Source organism: Phoca vitulina, unplaced genomic scaffold (assembly GCF_004348235.1).
Source record: "Phoca vitulina isolate PV1807 unplaced genomic scaffold, GSC_HSeal_1.0 scaffold3, whole genome shotgun sequence".
Lineage (NCBI taxonomy): Eukaryota > Metazoa > Chordata > Mammalia > Carnivora > Phocidae > Phoca > Phoca vitulina.
The window spans coordinates 25,020,909-25,039,121 of record NW_022589706.1 but is presented as its reverse complement, the minus strand read 5'-3'; the positions used below and the strand labels follow the sequence as shown (position 1 = coordinate 25,039,121).

At 35.4% G+C, this 18,213-nt stretch overlaps 1 protein-coding gene across 6 annotated transcripts in view; it reads left to right on the top strand.

Annotated features, from left to right (window-relative positions):
- ARAP2 (ArfGAP with RhoGAP domain, ankyrin repeat and PH domain 2) overlaps nt 1-18,213 on the top strand; it is a 183,932-nt gene that overhangs the window by 14,258 nt on the left and 151,461 nt on the right. For 5 of the 6 annotated variants that reach the window (XM_032400158.1, XM_032400161.1, XM_032400157.1 and 2 more), the window contains exons 2-6: nt 381-1,447; nt 9,948-10,006; nt 11,073-11,152; nt 11,885-11,976; nt 13,919-14,272. In XM_032400158.1, coding sequence (XP_032256049.1) covers nt 540-1,447; nt 9,948-10,006; nt 11,073-11,152; nt 11,885-11,976; nt 13,919-14,272 — 1,493 coding nt within the window. In that variant the 5' untranslated portion in view covers nt 381-539. The remainder of the gene's footprint in view (nt 1-380; nt 1,448-9,947; nt 10,007-11,072; nt 11,153-11,884; nt 11,977-13,918; nt 14,273-18,213) is intronic. The other variant, XM_032400159.1, reaches the window with a different exon arrangement.

Sequence of the window (18,213 nt, the reverse complement as noted above, 5' to 3'; positions counted from 1 at the left end):
TCTTTTCTGATGGGCTGTCTATACCTGTTCCATAAATGCTCTTGGAACTAACCTTACCATCTTACTGGTTCCCTCATTAATGGGTTGAATACATTATTTGACACATGTTCATTTTATATTTGTGGGAAAGTCATTTTTTACCTGTTCTGAAAATCATTATGGGATACTACCATGGCATTTCTGTCCTGTACTTCCACACTCTACCTAGGAATTGACTTCCTAGGGCATGCACAGTAATGCCAAAGATTCTAAATTCTGAGTGAGCTGAAGGAATTATCCTCATTTCTGTTGTGTTTCTTCAGAGAAGTTTATAAGGTAAAACTAGGTTTTACTAACTAAAATGTCCTAATAAATTAATATATATATATATATTTTTGCAGGCTTAAGCACATAAGATATTCACTGTGAAGAAAATAACATTTTGAGACATTTTTCTGTCACAAGTGATAGAGGAAAAGCCAATACAGAAGTGCACTCTCCTGTGTGTGGACCTCATTGTACTGCTTTTGATATATCAGCTTAGTAATGAAGCCACCATTATGTCCTCAGTCAGTGAAGTAAATGTTGATATCAGAGATTTCCTAATGAGCATTAATTTGGAGCAGTACCTCCTATGCTTCCGCGAGTTTGGTTTGAATACTGTGAAAGACTGTGTAGCAGTAAATGATGGTGTACTACACAAAATTGGAATATCACCTACAGGACACCGGAGGAGGATACTGAAGCAGTTACAGATAATCTTGTCAAAAATGCAAGATATCCCAATATATGCAAATATCCATAAAACAAAGAAGGACGATGAGACTTCAGAGGATCGCCACGCTCCGTCTTCTGGTCGGAATACCTCCGCAGAACCTTCCGGGACGGGTGGTGTGCAGGCACCTGGCCCGACACAGTGGGAGACCCTTACCAAAAGTCTTGACCGAAACGACGTTAGTGTAGAAAGTAGCCAGTCTTTTAAATCAGATGATAAGCTGTCTCTTCTTAAACACAACTTTCCCATTCCAGAAGAAGAACAACACCTGAATTTGAGTTCTTTCCAACATACTTTATATGGTAATGAAAATATTAAAATAGAATCTTTGATTACAGAGAAAACTACGGATTGCACAGTTGAAGAACAACAAGCAAAAAGATCTGATTTGATCTCAGAAAATGCGAGTAAGCTTCCTGATGTAGATCCTGAATGCCTTTCTTCCCTTGGCTGTTCAATATCGGAGGCAAATTCTGGAAGTGGAACTAATGGTTTAACAGAAAGATCACCACCATCCCCATTCTTCCAATTTCAGGGAGAAATGGTTGTAAATGATTTATATGTTCCATCATCTCCAATCCTAGCACCTATGAGAAGCCGTAGCAAGTTGGTTTCAAGACCATCTCGGTCTTTTCTGCTAAGACATCGGCCTGTACCAGAGATTCCAGGGTCAACAAAAGGAATTTCAGGGAGGTAAGAATTTTTATGATGAGCTATAAGTATTCGGTTTGGGGGAATTTAGTTACTTTTAATACATATTTTTAGTGTTTGTAAATTCGACTTATATTAAGTTGCCTACTGACCTTTTTTTTCTTCTTTTAAAACTAGAAAATGCCATTTACTTTATATACTTTTTCCCAGGTCCTATTTCCAACTTATAACTGCCTGGGACTCTAATTTTCTCCCATGTAATTGGGGGAAATTCCCTTCAATTTTACCTGGCCGTTCCTTCCCATACCTTCCTTCACACTTGGTATTATATTCTTCCACGAGTGCAATTCTCACAGTAGAATTGCTGATTCTGTCTCCCCACTGGATTCTTTGTTCTTTGGCAGGGGCCACCTTTCTAATGTGTGTATTTTACTGCCCGACACGATGCGTTGGCATGAATTAATAATTCAGGACACATCTAAGGAGCCACCTGCTTGGGTGCTGGTCAGTGCGTGAGGTGCAAAGGAGGTAGGGAGGAATAAAGGCCCTTGAGGTGCTGTGTAGGAAACATAAAAACATGGTCACAGTACAGTGCAAAACCAGGTTCACTCGCATCAGAATTCTGAGGAGGGGCCCCCCAGCATGTTGGGTTGGTAGTCCTTTGAGGTAACTGCCGGGTCTAAGAGCTGACTTAACAGCAGAGCAAGCTTTCATCCCTTTCTCAGAGTTACACCTAAAATAGTTGTGGTTTTCTCCAGGGTTGTGGTGGGATGTTTTTTTTTTTTTTTTTTTTTGTCTGAAAGCTAACACTTGTCTCTGCTGGGAGTCCTGAGGTGGTTCGACTGTTAACTGCTATGGTACTAAATGCAATTATGGATTTCCTGCACAGGCTCTTGCCTGGCATTTTTGCAAGATCCTCCTGCCCTGCCCGCATCCACTCTGTCCCTACTGCTGGTACTTTAGCCGTGGGGTATCTGTGGTAATTATTGTGCATGATCCTGGTTGTGTTTGCAGGAGAAGATAGAAGAAGGTAGTTCAGTATTTGCCGAAGAAAATGTGGCAATTTACAGGACTGTTAATTTAAGAACCTCTCATTAGAACATAAGCTCTTTGAGGGCAGAGAGCCCAGTTTATTTGTCTTTGTGCCAATAGCAATGTCTAGTCTTTCCTTGGAAATCAGTAGTAATAGCGTAATTTATTAAACACCCTAGGTTTCAGTTTGGTTTATAATTTCCCATGGGTTATCTAAATCCCACGGTGGCTCTGTGGCACAGGTATTATTAATTCATCCATTTTCTTATGAGGTAACTGAGCCTTGATTCATTTTTCCAGGATCACATGAGTGATAAACTGGAGTCTCATTCCATTACGTCAGACTCCAGAACCCATTCACTTTCTTAACCGCTCATTTAGTAAATATTATTAAAAATGTGGATTGCATATATGAGAATTAAAGTATTAGTTGCACATGTAGAAGATGACCAATTTTGTATGACACTTTAGTTTTAAAATGATTTGCTAATTTTAAACAAAAGGAAGTAACTGAGAAGGGTTTGCTTTGAATACACACGTTAACAGTATATCTTTGCCAGAACAGAATCCTTTTGGGAGTCGTAACGATAACTTCAGATAAGAAACATTTGGCTTAAGTGTTAAACAAGATGTGCTATTTTTCATACATTTTTGAGAATATTCAGTTGTAAGTGTAAGTAAGCTGCGTATCATATGAAAGTCTTCTTATTCACATTATTTGTGAGTATGAGTCTTTGAAAATGAGAATTGAAATAATGTTAAAATTATTCATAAATAACTTAGTACTAGTTGCTTCATAACCCTGTCAGATTACCCATTGTAACCTTTCTTCTCTGATTGTGGCGGTAAATGGTACCTGTGTATCTATGGTGCTTATATCATAAAATGAGAAAGTAAACTAAATTATTTTCAGACTTCACTGTGTTTTTCCTTGTGGTCCTGGCCTGAATTGCAAATAATAATTTTGTAAGATTTTAAAAATGTTATATGACTTTAAAAATAAAACTGTGGATTATATAACCTGAGATTATCTGTAATCAGATTCACATCTAAATGATATTTTAGTACATTTCTTGATGTACCAAATAAAAATATTTTTTTTTGTGTGGCCAATGCTGTTAACATATTTCCTTTACTAGTTTAACATTTCAGGTATCTGTTAAAAGGTATAGATGTTGGATGTGTTATCCTGCTGTGAGGCCCTTTGTTTCTCTCTCCCTGGACACGAATTCCTACCCCCTGCCTCTTCCCTCCTTATCTATCTGACACAGTTGACTCCTTCCTGGTCACATGGATTATTTTTGTCCTTGCCTTGAGTTTTCCCTGAATTCCTGCCTGCTCCTAGTCTTGGGAAGTCTGGGCTGGGTGGGAGTATGGACAGTGAACCTTAGAATCTCTTTTTAATCTTGAAGAGCCAGCTCTTCCCTTATCAGCTTCACCTGGAGGTCTCCCATCGAGGCCTCCAAGCTGAAAGGGAGTTCCAGCATCTTGTCCTTTCCCTGGGAGCCATAGGTATGACCTGCAGCCCTTTCTGGAGGATCCTCGTCAGTCCACCAGGTGGGAAAGAGCAAGCACCTTTCAGCCACTGAAGAGGTACCTTTCTTACCCTCCTTCCTAGTTTCAAGATTTTCATACATCTTTTGTGCAACTATTTTATCCTTGGCATAAGTCATAAAGCCCTCTCTTTTAGGTATTGTGCCTCTCAATGTTTTGAGGGAAGGGAAAATAAGCAGAGATGGGGGAAGGAGGGTGATACGCAGGGCTGCACTGTGATCAGAGGACATCCATTAAAATTTAAGACTGAGGTACTATATTGACTGGGGGCCCTTTAAAAGTTTGAAATCTAAACCTGAAGTGTACAGGCTTCTTTGAACTTTTTATTAAAAATAGCAATCTTAGATATTTTTCTCTAGATATACATAGATATGATATGGACATTAGAAATGGGTAACACTATATTAGACTTTAATGTTGAAATATATATGAGCAGAAAATGTACAGGAAAGTAATAAGCAATTGTTAGGTACATCGAATAGGAAAAATACAGAAACTCATCCTGTCTTTCTCATGTTCAAGAAAAACTGCATATTTCATGTTATAGCGGAAAAATGCTTAGCAATCCAAAATTCCTTATTTTCTTTTAAAATACCTTCTTATAAATTCTGTGAAAAAATAGGCTGATTATTTCAGTATTTGCAAAATTTTGACTTCATCTAAATAACAAATCAAAATTTAATTCATAGTTTGATTTATTCTTAGAGGATGATAATGTATGCTCCATACTTTTTATAAGTAAAAAGACATTAGGTTTATACTTTTTTATTTTGCATAATTAAAAACACCACTTTGAAAAAATTTTTAAGTTTTTGCTTAAATTCCAGTTAACAGATGGTGTAATATTAGTTTCAGGTGTAGAATAGAGTGATTCAGCACTTCAGTACCTGGTGCTCATCACAGCAAGTGCCCTCCTTAATCCCCATCACCTGTTTAACCCATCCCCTCACCCACCTCCCTTCTGGTTACCATCAGTTTGTTCTCTGTAGTTAAGAGTCTGTTTTTTGGGTTGCCTCTCTTTCTCTTTTTATTCCCCTTTGCTTCTTAGTTTTGTTTTTTAAATTCCACATATGAGTGAAATCATATGGTATTTGTCTTTCTCTGACTGACTTGTTTAGCATAATACTTTCTAGTTCTATGCATGTCCTTGCAAATGGTAAGATTTTGTTCTTTTTTATGGTTGAGTAATATTCCATTCCACACACACACACACACACACACCCCACATCTTCTTTATCCATTCATCAGTCACAGGACACTTGGGCTCTTCCCATAATGTGGCTATTGTTGATAATGCTGCTATAAACATCGGGGTTTCATGTGTCCCTTTGAATCAGTATTTTTATATCCTTTGGGTAAATACCTAGTAGAGCAATTGCTGGGTTGTAGGGTAGCTCTATTTTTAACTTTCTGAGGAACCTCCATACTGTTTTCCAGAGTGGCTGCACCAGTTTGCATTCCCACCAACAGTGCAAGAGGTTCCCCCTTCTCCACATCCTTGCCATCACTTGTTTGTTCCTGTGTTGCCAATTTTAGCCATTCTGACAGATGTGAGGTGACATCTCATTGTAGTTTTGATTTATATTTCCCTGATGAGTGATGTTGACCGTCTTTTCATGTGTCTGTTGGCCATCTGGATATCTTCCTTGAAAAAATGTCTATTCGTGACTTCTGCCCATGAAAAAATATATTTTGAGCTGCAACTTTTGCTAGTTGATTAAAAAAAAAGAACAGTTTGAGAATAATGATGTAGATTTTTGTGTTGCAATCCTTCTGTAATTATCATTATTCTTATCCTAAGGACATTTTTTGGAACTTCTTGGGTTGAGACTTAATTATCTGTGCGTTGTAAATTTCAGATTCTTGGTCTGTGCTGTAGTTAATACTCTCATGTTTTCTGAAGTCAGATTTGTGTGTTTTAGTTAGAAATTATATAACCTCAAGGCAGTTTTAAACTGATGCCTAATGATTGTGGTTTTCTTCTGAATTCAGTTCTGTAATGACCTGTAGTTAGTCTGTTATGAATTGCAAGAATTGCATTTTTTAAAAACATTCTGTGAAATGATGGTCCATTTATGGTGTGTAATTATTTTTTGGTGTGGCTGCCTTCTCTAAGTAACAGGTAGGTATGGATCCTAAAGGGAGATCTTTAACATTAATTAACCTTTATAGCACTGCTTCTCTTGGTAATTTTAGTGATTAAAACATTTATGAAAAAATAACATCTGTAGGCATGCTGAAGATCTACTTTAATAATCAGAGTTATTTTTTTTTGCAACTTGGTGTTTTACTTAATATTATTTTTGAGATTTGTCCACATTGAGGCACATATTTTATGCAATAACTGCTGTATAATATTTTACAGAAAACAAACAAACCCACAGTTTATTCCCTTACTAGGTTGTTGACATGTTTTCTCTATCACAAAGGAGAAATGTGAATACTTTTAAGGACTTAAATGTGAATAATGTGCACGTAAAGTTTACTGGGAGGACCAACCATTTTTTTTCTCTAATAAAAATAATAATTGGTTCATTCTTGCTGAGTGTTTATATTGTGAAGGGCACACTTTAAATGCTTTAAAAGCATTTTCTCATGAATCCTCATAATATTCCTAGGAAGCAGGCCCTGTTTTTATTCCCCTTCAATAAATGAGGAAACCAGGCTCAGGACTGTTAGGTAACTTGACCAAAGTCACAAAAGCATAATTAAAAGAGAAGGTGATAACTACTGCCTTTCTGTATGGGTTTTTAATTTTTGTAAATCAACCGTGCTTTATTTTTCAAATTTAAAAGCAGTCTACAGTTTTTAGGATAAATGGTGGGAAATCAATAGGGCAGAAAGAGACATAAATGAGGAAAGAGTGTTGGCTTTGCCTCTTATTAGCTGTGGGATGTGGGCTGAGAGAGCCTCCTTTCTTTATTGGTGGGATTAGGACACGAGGTCCTATGTCATAGGGCTGTTATGAGGATGAAAGATGAGATGCAGATATATAAATTCCTAACAGTGCTTTGGGCATAATAGGTTTTATAATATAAAATAGCTTGTGATAATTTATTCGTAGATAAATGAGAATATAAATTACTGATCACTGATTTTCGAAACAACTTTTTTTCTGTATTGAGCTAATCTTTCCTCAACAGTCGATGAAATGAAGTTGGTTGATAGATTCGGTAATTGCTTGCAGGTGGATATTTAGTATAAGAATCAATTAAAATCACAAACATTCTTCTTCACATTTCATATGGCTAATAGTAAAACCAGCAAAATATGCTTTAAAACACCACTAATAGATATACTTAAAATTATTCTAATTCCTTTTTAAAATGTTTTCAGTATATGTAAAATATGTTAACTTTTCATTAATTTTATTTAATTTATTTATTAAATATATATATTTAATTTTTTTTTTTTTGCTTTTTGTAGTCTATTCAAGACACATTTGTGTACTCAAAGGTTGCAAAGATTTTCTTGTGTGTATTTACAGAAGTTTTAGAGCTTTAGCATTGACCTGTAAGTCTAAACTCCATTTCAAGTTAACTTTTGTATATGGTATGAAGTAATGGTTGGTATTCACTTCTTTCTTCCATTGAGAGAACCAGTTGTTCCTGCAACATTTGCTGAAAAGAACATCCTTTCCCCATTGAATTGCCTTGACATCCTGTTCAAAAACTGGTAGACCTTAGATGTGTGGGAGTTATGTGGTATTTTTATTCTGCTCCATTAATTTATGTGCTTATCCTTTCATCAATAACACTGATTTGATTGCTATAGGTTTAGAATAAATATTGAAACCATATAAATCTTCCAGTTTGTTCTTTTAAATATTTATTGGACCATTCCAGGTTATTTATATGTGCATGTAAATTTTAGAGTCACCTTGTCAATTTCTATATAAAAGCTCCCTGGAATTCTGAGATTATGTTGACTGTGTATGTCAATATTTGGCGAATTGGTATCTTAACAATATTGTCTTCTAGTCCATTAACATGGTATATCTATTTATTTTGGTCTTTAATTTTTCAGCGTTATATGGCTTTAAGTGTGCAGATCATGTTTTGATCTATTTACCCCTTAGTATTTCACGTTATGGGTATTATTATAAAAGTTGTATTTCAGACTATTTTTCCAGTTGCTCAATGCTAGTCATTTAGAAATACTATTGAATTTGTTAACATTTCCCCCTTATCGTGGGACCTTGCTAGACTTACTTGTTAATTTAGGATTCTTTTTGGTAGGTTCCTTAGGATTTTCTACTTAATAGATACCTTCTGCTTATAAGAGATCTTCCTTTCCAATGTGCATGCTTTTTCTTTCTTTCGCTTACATTGCACTGGTGGAGACCTCTGAAATAATGTGAATGTAAGTGGTGAGAGCAGACCTCCTTGTCTTTCTCTTAATCTTAAGAAAAACGATTCAGCCTTTAACGTGAATTATGGCTTAGGTTTTCCATAAATGCCCTTTATTAGGTTGAAGAAGTTTCCTATTCGTAGTTTACTGAGAGTCTTTGTCCTAAATGGATGTTGAATTTTGTCAATTGGTTTTTCTGGGTCTATTGTTATGAGAATGTGATTTTTTTCTCTTTTATTTTCTTAATTTGGTGAATTACATTGATTTTCCCCACGTTAAACCAACTTTGCTCTCCTGGGCTAAATCTCATCTATTCTTTGTATAGGTTGTTAGATTTGATTTGCTAATATTTTGTTAATATTTTGTCAGTTTTGCATCTGAGTTCATGAGGGATATTTCTCTAACAGTTATCAGTAGTTTTGTTTTTGACTGGCTTTGTTATCTGTAGTACTGACCTTATGGAATGAATTGGGACATAGTCTCTCCTTCCCTATTTTCTGAAAAAGTTCACATAGAATTGGTATCATTTCTTCCTGAAATGTTTGGTGGAATTCACCAGTGAAATGTCTCAGCCTAGAGTTTTTTGTCGGTAGGTGACTAGTTACTAAATTCAGTTTCTCTAATAGATACAGGGATATTAAGATTTTTTTTATTTCTTTATTATATTTGATAATTTATGTCTCAGATAATTTTTCCATTTCATCTAAGTTGTTGAATTTATTGGCATAAAGTTTTTTTCTTAATAATCTGTAAGTATCCCTTTAATGTTTGTGGCATTTGTAGTGATATCCTCTTTCATTCCTAATACTGGTAGTTTCTGTCTTGCTTTCATTTTCCATCCCTGAGGTTTATCAGTTTTATCAATCTTTTTGAAAAACCAGCTTTAGTTACAATGATTTTAAAATTTTGTCTGTATTTTATTTTGTTGGTTTCTATTCTTTTTTTATATCCTTGCTTGTAGTTACTTGGGCAGATACATATTTAAGAGACATTAAGGACACTCACCTGATACTTACATTTAGATAGATTTAAAAATAGAACTTTTTCATATAGTAGTGGATATCCATTGCAGCTGTTTCTACAGTGTTTTCTTTCTCTGTCATTATTATTATGTTGTATTCTAATTAATTTACCTGAAATCTTTCTCTCCCAAGGCAGCAAATTTTTTGAGAAAAGGTCTTGTGTATTTTCATACTATGCTCATAGAGCCCACAAATTTTTGACTCATTGTAAAGCTAATGACAAAAAAACCACATAAATACTGAAATCTAGTTAGAAAATTTGTTTCTCACAAGGGTATGGCTTAGCAGTTTTGAAATTCCAATGTGCATACTAGCATTGGGTAACTATATTTGTTTACTTTTGTGAATTATAAAAGTGAGCGCAAATGCTTGTAAAATCCAGTGAAGTCTCTTTAAAGATACTTAGAAAAACATTTATGGAATTTAGCCATTCTTTTTAATTAAAATAAAATTTATTTTTGAATAGTAGTTTTTTTCTACCCAGCAGAATGTGTGTCTCTATAATTAATCCTTTACTCAAGATAGTAATTTACTTATTTTTGCTTATCTGTTTTAATTTATCTATTTCCCCTCTTTGCTTTAAGCTATTTCCGTGAGAGAAGAAATGTTGCTACCTCAACTGGAAAGTCTGTGACACAGGAAAGTGAGTCTCTGCATTTAAAGTCTTTGTACATTAGCACTCATTGGACAGTCCTAAATGTGTCAAAATTGTGATAAAAAAAGCAGCCCACCTGTGGAACAGGGAATAATGTCTGCTAGGGTTCATAATACCTCAGATGCTTTTAAAGACGAGTGAATAAAAGACAGTAATATGTACTCAGACTCCTGAAAACCTGCACATACTAATGTAAAAAGATTTTTTTGCACCATTAGCTATAGTCGAAGGCATTTAACTAAATTAAGTGGTTTCTGACAGTCTGAGCTACAGGACATAGTTTTATGGAAAGTAATTTTGCTATGGTAACTGGAAAGGGCTGACGTTACTTTGGTAAGTTCATCATTGACAGGCTTTTCTTTCTTTTTGAAAGTTCTGCTTATATAAGTTCAGGAACATTCTTCTTAACACAAGATGGCAAACACTTGGTTACCGATCCTTTAAAAAATTTTTGCCATAACAAAATGCAAGTGTTGAGAATTCTTTCTTGTAGATCTGTGTAATTCAAGGACAGTGGAAATTCTCTTGAAATAACTTATTTACAGGTGTGTTAGTGGCTGTTGTGTTACATTATATTAAGTGGATCCTGGTATTTTGAGTGATACAATATCTATCTCTTATGTTAGTGAAGTTTTAATAATTCAGTTATTGAAAATTATAGATCTAATACTAATTTTCTGCCATTAATACTATTCTCTTGTTTAAGAATTAATGTTATAAATGGCATCATGACTATTTGCATCATATGTGGGAAATGGGCTTAGTTATGTTAATATGGATCTTAGAGGTTAGCAAGGACATACATGACACATCACACTTTAGGAAACAGTGAGTAGTGTGTCTTGGTCGTGAAGTGAGAGGCATACACAGCGAGTTCTACATCAAGAAGACCATGGGAAGAGTTGATTTGGGGGTGAAAATTATAAGCATAATTTTGGACTCTCAGAGAATAAAGCTTAAGTTGTGATATTGCTATAAAATAATTAAACACTTTTTAAAAAGTAATATTTCACATTATTCACATCTTTTCATTCTCATCCTATCATTTCCCCAGAAGATTCAAATGAGGAAAATTCATCTTCCATTTTTCCTTATGGAGAGACCTTTCTCTTCCAGAGACTAGAAAATTCCAAGGTTAGTTCCATACATTTTCATTTTTTTTCCATATTCAAGTCTTTGCTTTTCTGTCTATATAGCCTCTTCATTTTCATTTAAAGTGTTTGAAGAATGAGTTATATTGAAGAAAGACATTTCCAGTCAGTAAAATTCTGTTCAGTAAAATCATGGTAAATGTGTATCTTTAAATATATTTCACAGAAACATGTTCAATTTCAGGAATACAAGAGGGGTTTTCAGAATTTTCCAATTTTCAGAATTTTCCAAAAGATAAGTTACTTTAAAGACAAACCCTCAGAGAAAGCAAAAGCAAACAAACAAAAATCCCCTCGATTTTGCTTTGCCTTATACCCAAATATCTAATTCTAACTATACATCTTAATTATTCAGTTTATCACCTAGCCTTTCCTCTTGTGCTCTTTTTTTGTATTTTATTTCTTGATCACAATAAAAGAGAAGTTGGAAGACAAAAAGTGACAAAGTAAAAGTAAATAAATTTTGTTCTTGGTTGGCATCTTCTGTTTTTCTTGGTTGAAATGATGAATTATTAATGATTTAGGTATAATACTGAAAAAGGCATCAAATATCATCTCCCTAATTAAGTTGTTTTTACTGAAAATTGATCTAAGCAGTTAGACATTTGTGTAAGAAACTAAACTCAGATGTTGTGGATATTTGTAGAATATTGCTATCCTAAAAAAAGTGTATATATATCCTAAAATATATATATATATATATATATTTTAATAGAAGAGGTCTATAAAGAATGAATTTTGGACCCATGAAGAAACACTCAAAGGGGAAACAACTACTGAAAGAAACTCTTTTCTCATCAGATCAAGGTATGAGGTCATGATTGATGATGATTAATTCTTTTGAATAAAATGTTAATACAGTGTTGACTTCTTGCTCATACTATATTTCTAAGAAAATAGTTTACACTGGTAAGTTCAAATCTTTCCAGATGTTTTAGTAATGGCATTTATTTTAATAATTGAATTTAGAATCTGTAAATCGGGTACATAGTGATATTCTGCAGCAGTTATGTTTGTTTTCCTATTTGAAACCACTCTTTCTGTCCCAAAGTGGCAGATATGTGGTGCCCTCAACTGCACATTAAAAATAAGAAGTTAGGTTAGTATGAAGGAGAAAGAGGCAGTGCAAAAGATATTACTGAGGTGCAGCATTTTTATAAATGTAATATATCCTTTTTATTGGAAGTTCAGCATTGACAAGTGGCTTGACAGTTATCCAGTTATTTAGATCACACATTCAATTAAATAGTTTGTGAGGCACCAACTTAAATTTTAGTTTTCTCAGCTTTATTAGGACTTGGTGTACTGCATCGTTACCTAATGTTCATTTTATTTTTCATTTTTATCCTTCCCTTTCCAAGGCTGACACTGTTGTGCTTTTTTTTTTTTTTTTTTGGGAAAAGAGAGGGGGGTGTAGAGGGAGAGGGAGGGAAAAAATCTTAGGCAGTCTACACGCCCAGTGCAGAGCCTCATGTGGGGGTTCAGTCTCATGACCCTGAGATCATGACCTGAGCTGAAATCAAGAGTTGGACGCTTAACCAACTGAGCCACCCAGGTGCCCAGTTGTGGGTTTTCTTAAGTCAAAATTAAATAATTGAGGACCTTCAGTTAGCATTTGATGTGAATGTGTTCTAATGCAAAATGTGGAAGGGGCTAGGTGAAATCATTCTTTTAAGGAAGTAATAGTTTTTAGAACACTATATCCAGAAGGATGTAATTTGAGCCCTATGCTTATCTATTTCATTGATTAGCAAAAACTTCTTTGCAATGAGTTTTATTATACATAAATGACTGAGTGAATCTATTTTGTCCTTCCTTAAGTCTATAGCAATATGCTTAGCTATTAGGAATGTCTTCCGGTGAATATTATAGGTTACACAGCTTTTACCTTCTGATCGTACCCTGACTCTCATTTTCTGGCCAACAGTGTGGTGTAGTTTTTCCTCATTAGTGTTGCAAAATAGTACAAAAGCTTTCATCAGTTGGATATACTCCCTGTTTTCTTACATTATGATGGAACATAGGATTCTTGGAATTGAATAGTAGAGAGCCAGAGAAGGGCAACAAGTTTGGAAGTAAGATCTCCAAATAGATGAGGTAGTGTTTCACAATGTTGCCCCGGGACTAGAGGTTGGGCCGGCTACATAATGGTGTTGGTGAAGATATGAAATCGTGATGCAGAGAATATGGTCAGTCTCCACCCTTACTACCAGTCTGCACCCAACCCCCTAGAATAAACAGTTCAGATTAATGACACATAAGAAAAATGATATTACTTCTAGCAGTGTTCAAATATGTCTTAGTGTAATAAGAGATTTCTATTTAAATTTTCTGGAAGAATTTTAAAAATTAACAGATGGATTAATTGAACTCTTAAGAGTTTTCTGACCTTTAATTTCTGTGATTTCGGGGCATGTGGGTGGCTCATTCAGTTATGCGTCGGTCTCTTGGTTTTGGAGTAGGTCATGGTCTCAGGGTCTCATGATTAGGGTCCTGGGATTGAGTCCCACCTGGAGCTCCATGCTCAGTGGACAGTCTGCTTCTCTCTCTTTCTCCTTCTCTCTCTCCCCCTCCCCCTGCTCACATGCCTGCATGCATGCACACACATGTGCGTGCGCTCTTTCTTTCTAAAAATAAATCTTAAAAAAAAAATTTCTTTGATTTGTTTTTTAAATAAATTTACAAAGTAACCAGTGGCTTAAATGACATATGGCACTTTGAAATGTTAACACCATTTATTTCCATTTAGCCTATACGATAACAGGAAGGAGAATATAAGTGACGACAAAGTGGAAGATATTTGGATACCTCGAGAGGACAAAAATAATCTTCCAATAGACTCTGCTTCAGAATCAGAATATTCAACAGTAGAAGAATGCTTTCAGAGCTTAAGAAGAAAAAACTCAAAGGCATCTAAATCTAGGACTCAGAAAGCATTGACTATGGACCCCATCAATAGGCACAGTTACCCATTAAGCTCAACAAGTGGAAATGCTGAGTCCTCGATCGTTTCCTCAAATGCAATATCTCCCTATGCCTGTTTTTATGGATCCTCTGCAAGGAAGGTTAAATCGGGATGGCTAGACAAACTGTCTCCTCAAGGGTATGTAGTTATTCATTTTTTCCCCCTAAGTAGCATATTTTTAATAGTTCGAGTTTACCCATTTCTAAATTTGCTAGGTTGCTGCTACTTCTCACCCCTCCCCCACCTCCACGCACACAGATACAGTTTTTAGGGACTTTCAGTGAATTTTTGCAAATGCTGTTCTTTAGACATAAGGAGGAACATGTGCAATGTGCAGTATAGTATGTGGAATGCTGGGATAAGGTTCTGAATAGCAAATTGAAAGTGAAAGTTGCAATTTCACATCTAGATCCTTAATGTCAGTTTCTAACTTTACACTAAAGTGCACTGTGTCTCAATTTGTAGCAAAGAAAAACAACACAGATTGAGTTGGTATTACTAGGCCCACGTTGTTTGGCTTTTGCTCATATTATAACAGTGTTCTGTTTGGGAATACAAGTCTTAATTGTAGTTAGGGAAAGTACATCATTGTTAGATTTCGGGCTTCACTGTTACTGATATATTGTTTTGATTTTTGTATGTTGTACGGAAGGTCAGAGTCCCTTGAATATTATACTTTTAAAATAGATTTATCATTTCAGATGTTTACAAAGAAACTTCTGTCCTTTAAGGGTCTTATAGTACTGAGAAATATTTGGGAGAGGGATTGTGTTTAGTTAGAATTGTTTTCCAGCATGCCGATTTTTGAATGTCTTTTTGAAATATTTACTTGAAGTATTCCTCATGAATTATTAAGTTATTTTGGGATTAAATCTCTTGTGTTTATGTAGTTAATGTGGTGAATCCCTGCAATGTGCTGGTTTTCTTTGTTCCCCCTAAAATGTGTATCATTTCTAGAAAGCCTTGGTTGGACCTAAAATAAATTTTATTAGCAGAAAATTACCTGAAGAAGCATTAGTTGGCTAGTGGGGAGCAGACATTATGTTTCTGAAGAAAGTGAAAAAAAAAATCCCAATACTTTTATGGTTAGTAATTATATGGTTAATACTTTATACCATTGCATTCTTTTAGCAAATTAGGTGTTGAATAAACTGAAACAGAGTACTTCTTAGTACCAGTTATCTTGTCTCCTTTCTTTACATTAGGTTACACTAGGGTGACGAAGTAGTCAACTATGCCTACTTTTCATCAGTCATCAGTATTATTGGTAACTATGTAGTCTAATAGCAAAGGTATGAATAAGCACTCAAAGGTACACACAGGTGGCATGAAACAGCAAGCTTGAATATTCTCAAATCTTTCATTTCTGTAAAATTGAAGTGTTTAGGGAGACCCTAGCACTCTCTCCACTTATCACCAGAAGATTTAGCAGACTCTGGGTATAGAGCCCCCAGAAGCTGTGGTTTCCTGCATGATCTCTGGTGGTACCTCGCTCTCTGCAGGGTTGATATGTTTATGCTCCAGGCACACTGAAAAAGCTTCACCATCATTGGCTACCTCTGGGACATTTAGAACATTTTTCCTCTGTATTTATCAGAACTCAGACTTTCCATCCTTTCTATTCTGAATCTGCCTAAGGTTAGATGCTGTAAGTTGTCTAGATTTATGTTTTTCCATTTTAGGGGAAATAATTGAGTTTTCTGGCTTAACAGTTTTTTTCCTGGGTACCAGGATGAATGAAGATCATGAAATTAAAGGAGCTTGTTATATCACCATGAGATTAAACTCTTCTACATGATTTTATTGCTATGACTTGAAAAGAAGTATGTGTTACTGGCCAAGAAGCATGTATTATTTATTAGAAGTAGAATCTGAATTTCTCCTTTTCCTGATTGGACTCTATGCTATTGTAAGGGTATTTAAGATGCTCATTAATTGGACAAAGTGATGCTTGCCCCTCCTTAAGCAGAGGTTCCTGAGCCTTATTGAACTCACGGTCACATGTCTGTCTGGTGCAGGTAGCGCTGCCGTAGATGGCATTCTGGACTCCAGAGAGAAGGTAGCAGCAAACTTTTTCTGTAAAGGATCAGATAAAATACATTTTCAATCGGATACAGCCTCTGTGGGATATCTGTGGAAAATCAGCAACTCAGCAGTTGTAGCTTGAAAGCAGCCACAGAGAATATGTAACCCAATGAATGAGGCTGTGTTTCAATAAGACTTTATTTATAAACACATAATGGGCCAGATTTGGTCTGTGGGCCATAGAGGCATAAAACAGATTAGAGAGTTGGCTAGAACCTTATACCAGCTTCTTCTATTTCCCCTGGGCCCCAAGTAGAAAATTATAACTGGATAGATCACAAAGTATGGGAAACTGCTTTCTGTTGTTCTAATAAATACAGAAGTCATGGTCATAAGAAGCAGGAGTCCTCTTTGGGGACCTGTGCACTTGTCATTCTTTGTCCTGGAATGCTCTTCCCCGCAGAGCAACATGGCTTGTATCCTTCCTCCCTCAAGTTCTTGCTGCGGTTTCTCCTTTGCATTGAGGTCCTGAACACTAAAGGTAAAATTATCGCTACCTCTCTCCCCCCCCACTATCCCATCACTCCCTTAATTACTTTATTTTTCCCTTTGGGGCTCATATGCTAGATGATTTATTTTATGTAGACTCCATGGGGATAGTCATCTTTGTTGGTTTTTGTTTGCTGTGATATCCTCAGCAGCTAGAATGTAGCCTGACATGTGGCAGATGCTCTTAGTATTTGTTGTTGAATGAAATCAGTGGAAAAGACAAGCATTAGATACATTTTTTTTCTTTAATTTTTTTAAAAACAGGCAGTTTTTTTATGTATAGGGATTTTGTAATAAGAACTGAACTCCAAACACGATATTGGTTGAAAATCTGCAGGTGCATTGATAACGCTGGTATATGTTAACATTGCAGTGGACTCTCAGTGTTCTTTTTATGATTCTGTTTCCCTCTTAAAGACACGTGTTTTTTCAAAACACAGTTTAAAAACAAAGAGCCACACTCAGTTATCCTTCTCCAAATAGTGTTTGAAACTTCATATCCTCAGTCATGAGGGACATTAAACAAAATAATCAAATTTATAATCTGGATTTATTTCATGTAACTGTCTGTTTGCTTTTGCAATGGAAATGCCAGTCCTGAATCAATGTAGAGTATGTGAAAACTGCCTAATATTTAGTAAGAGAGTAATTGTAACATCATGCAACTAAAGAAATACTAAAACATTTATAGTTGGGCTTAAAGTATGAACATTCACTTAGCTATTTGAATCATCTAATTATAACATAGCCTGATACTATCAATTTCAAAAATTGTATGGAAGGAACCTAATAAAATGTTGACCCTGGGTCTGTGATTAGTGTTTCAAACAGGCCAAGCAGATGAAAAACTTAATAAATGGTACTTGTTTAAAAAAAACTAAAAACTCACTGGGTTTTGAGGATAAAAAAAAGCAAGTCTTTCTCCCTCCCTCTTCCTAACTGTAACTAAGCTGAAGCTCTTCACCCAATCTAAGTGGATGCAAATCTGAAAGACCAGGTAGAATTTATTACAGCATTTCTCAAATATGTAACTCGGAGGAAGCATCCTACAAGTTATGTGAAGAAAGGCAAATGTGGGGAATGTGCTTTACCCCTCCTAGGAGATGCACATGGTGAAATACCCAAGCATATCTGCAGCAAAGGAACCTTTTTGACATTTTAACTTGCTGTTTTCTAAAGATATTTGTGTGTTCAGTATAATGCACCACCGTTTTTGTAAAAATTGCAGTGTATCTCAAGGAATTCATATTTTACTTGAGAATATGGTTTGCGACTTTATTTCTTACTCAGCGGAATTCCTCTTTAACAAATTATTAACTTTTTCTCCATAGAGAGGCATCCTGTGGTAATCTGAGCCTAGAACAGCAGAAGCTGAACATGTGAGGCTAACTCAGCAATTCAGATATAGAATATGCTTAAGAATTTGTGGAGTAATACAAATATGTGCAAGATGTGTGTGTTTCTTGTCTTTTTTGTGTCTTCCATTTAGGGCAGAAAAAAGGAAG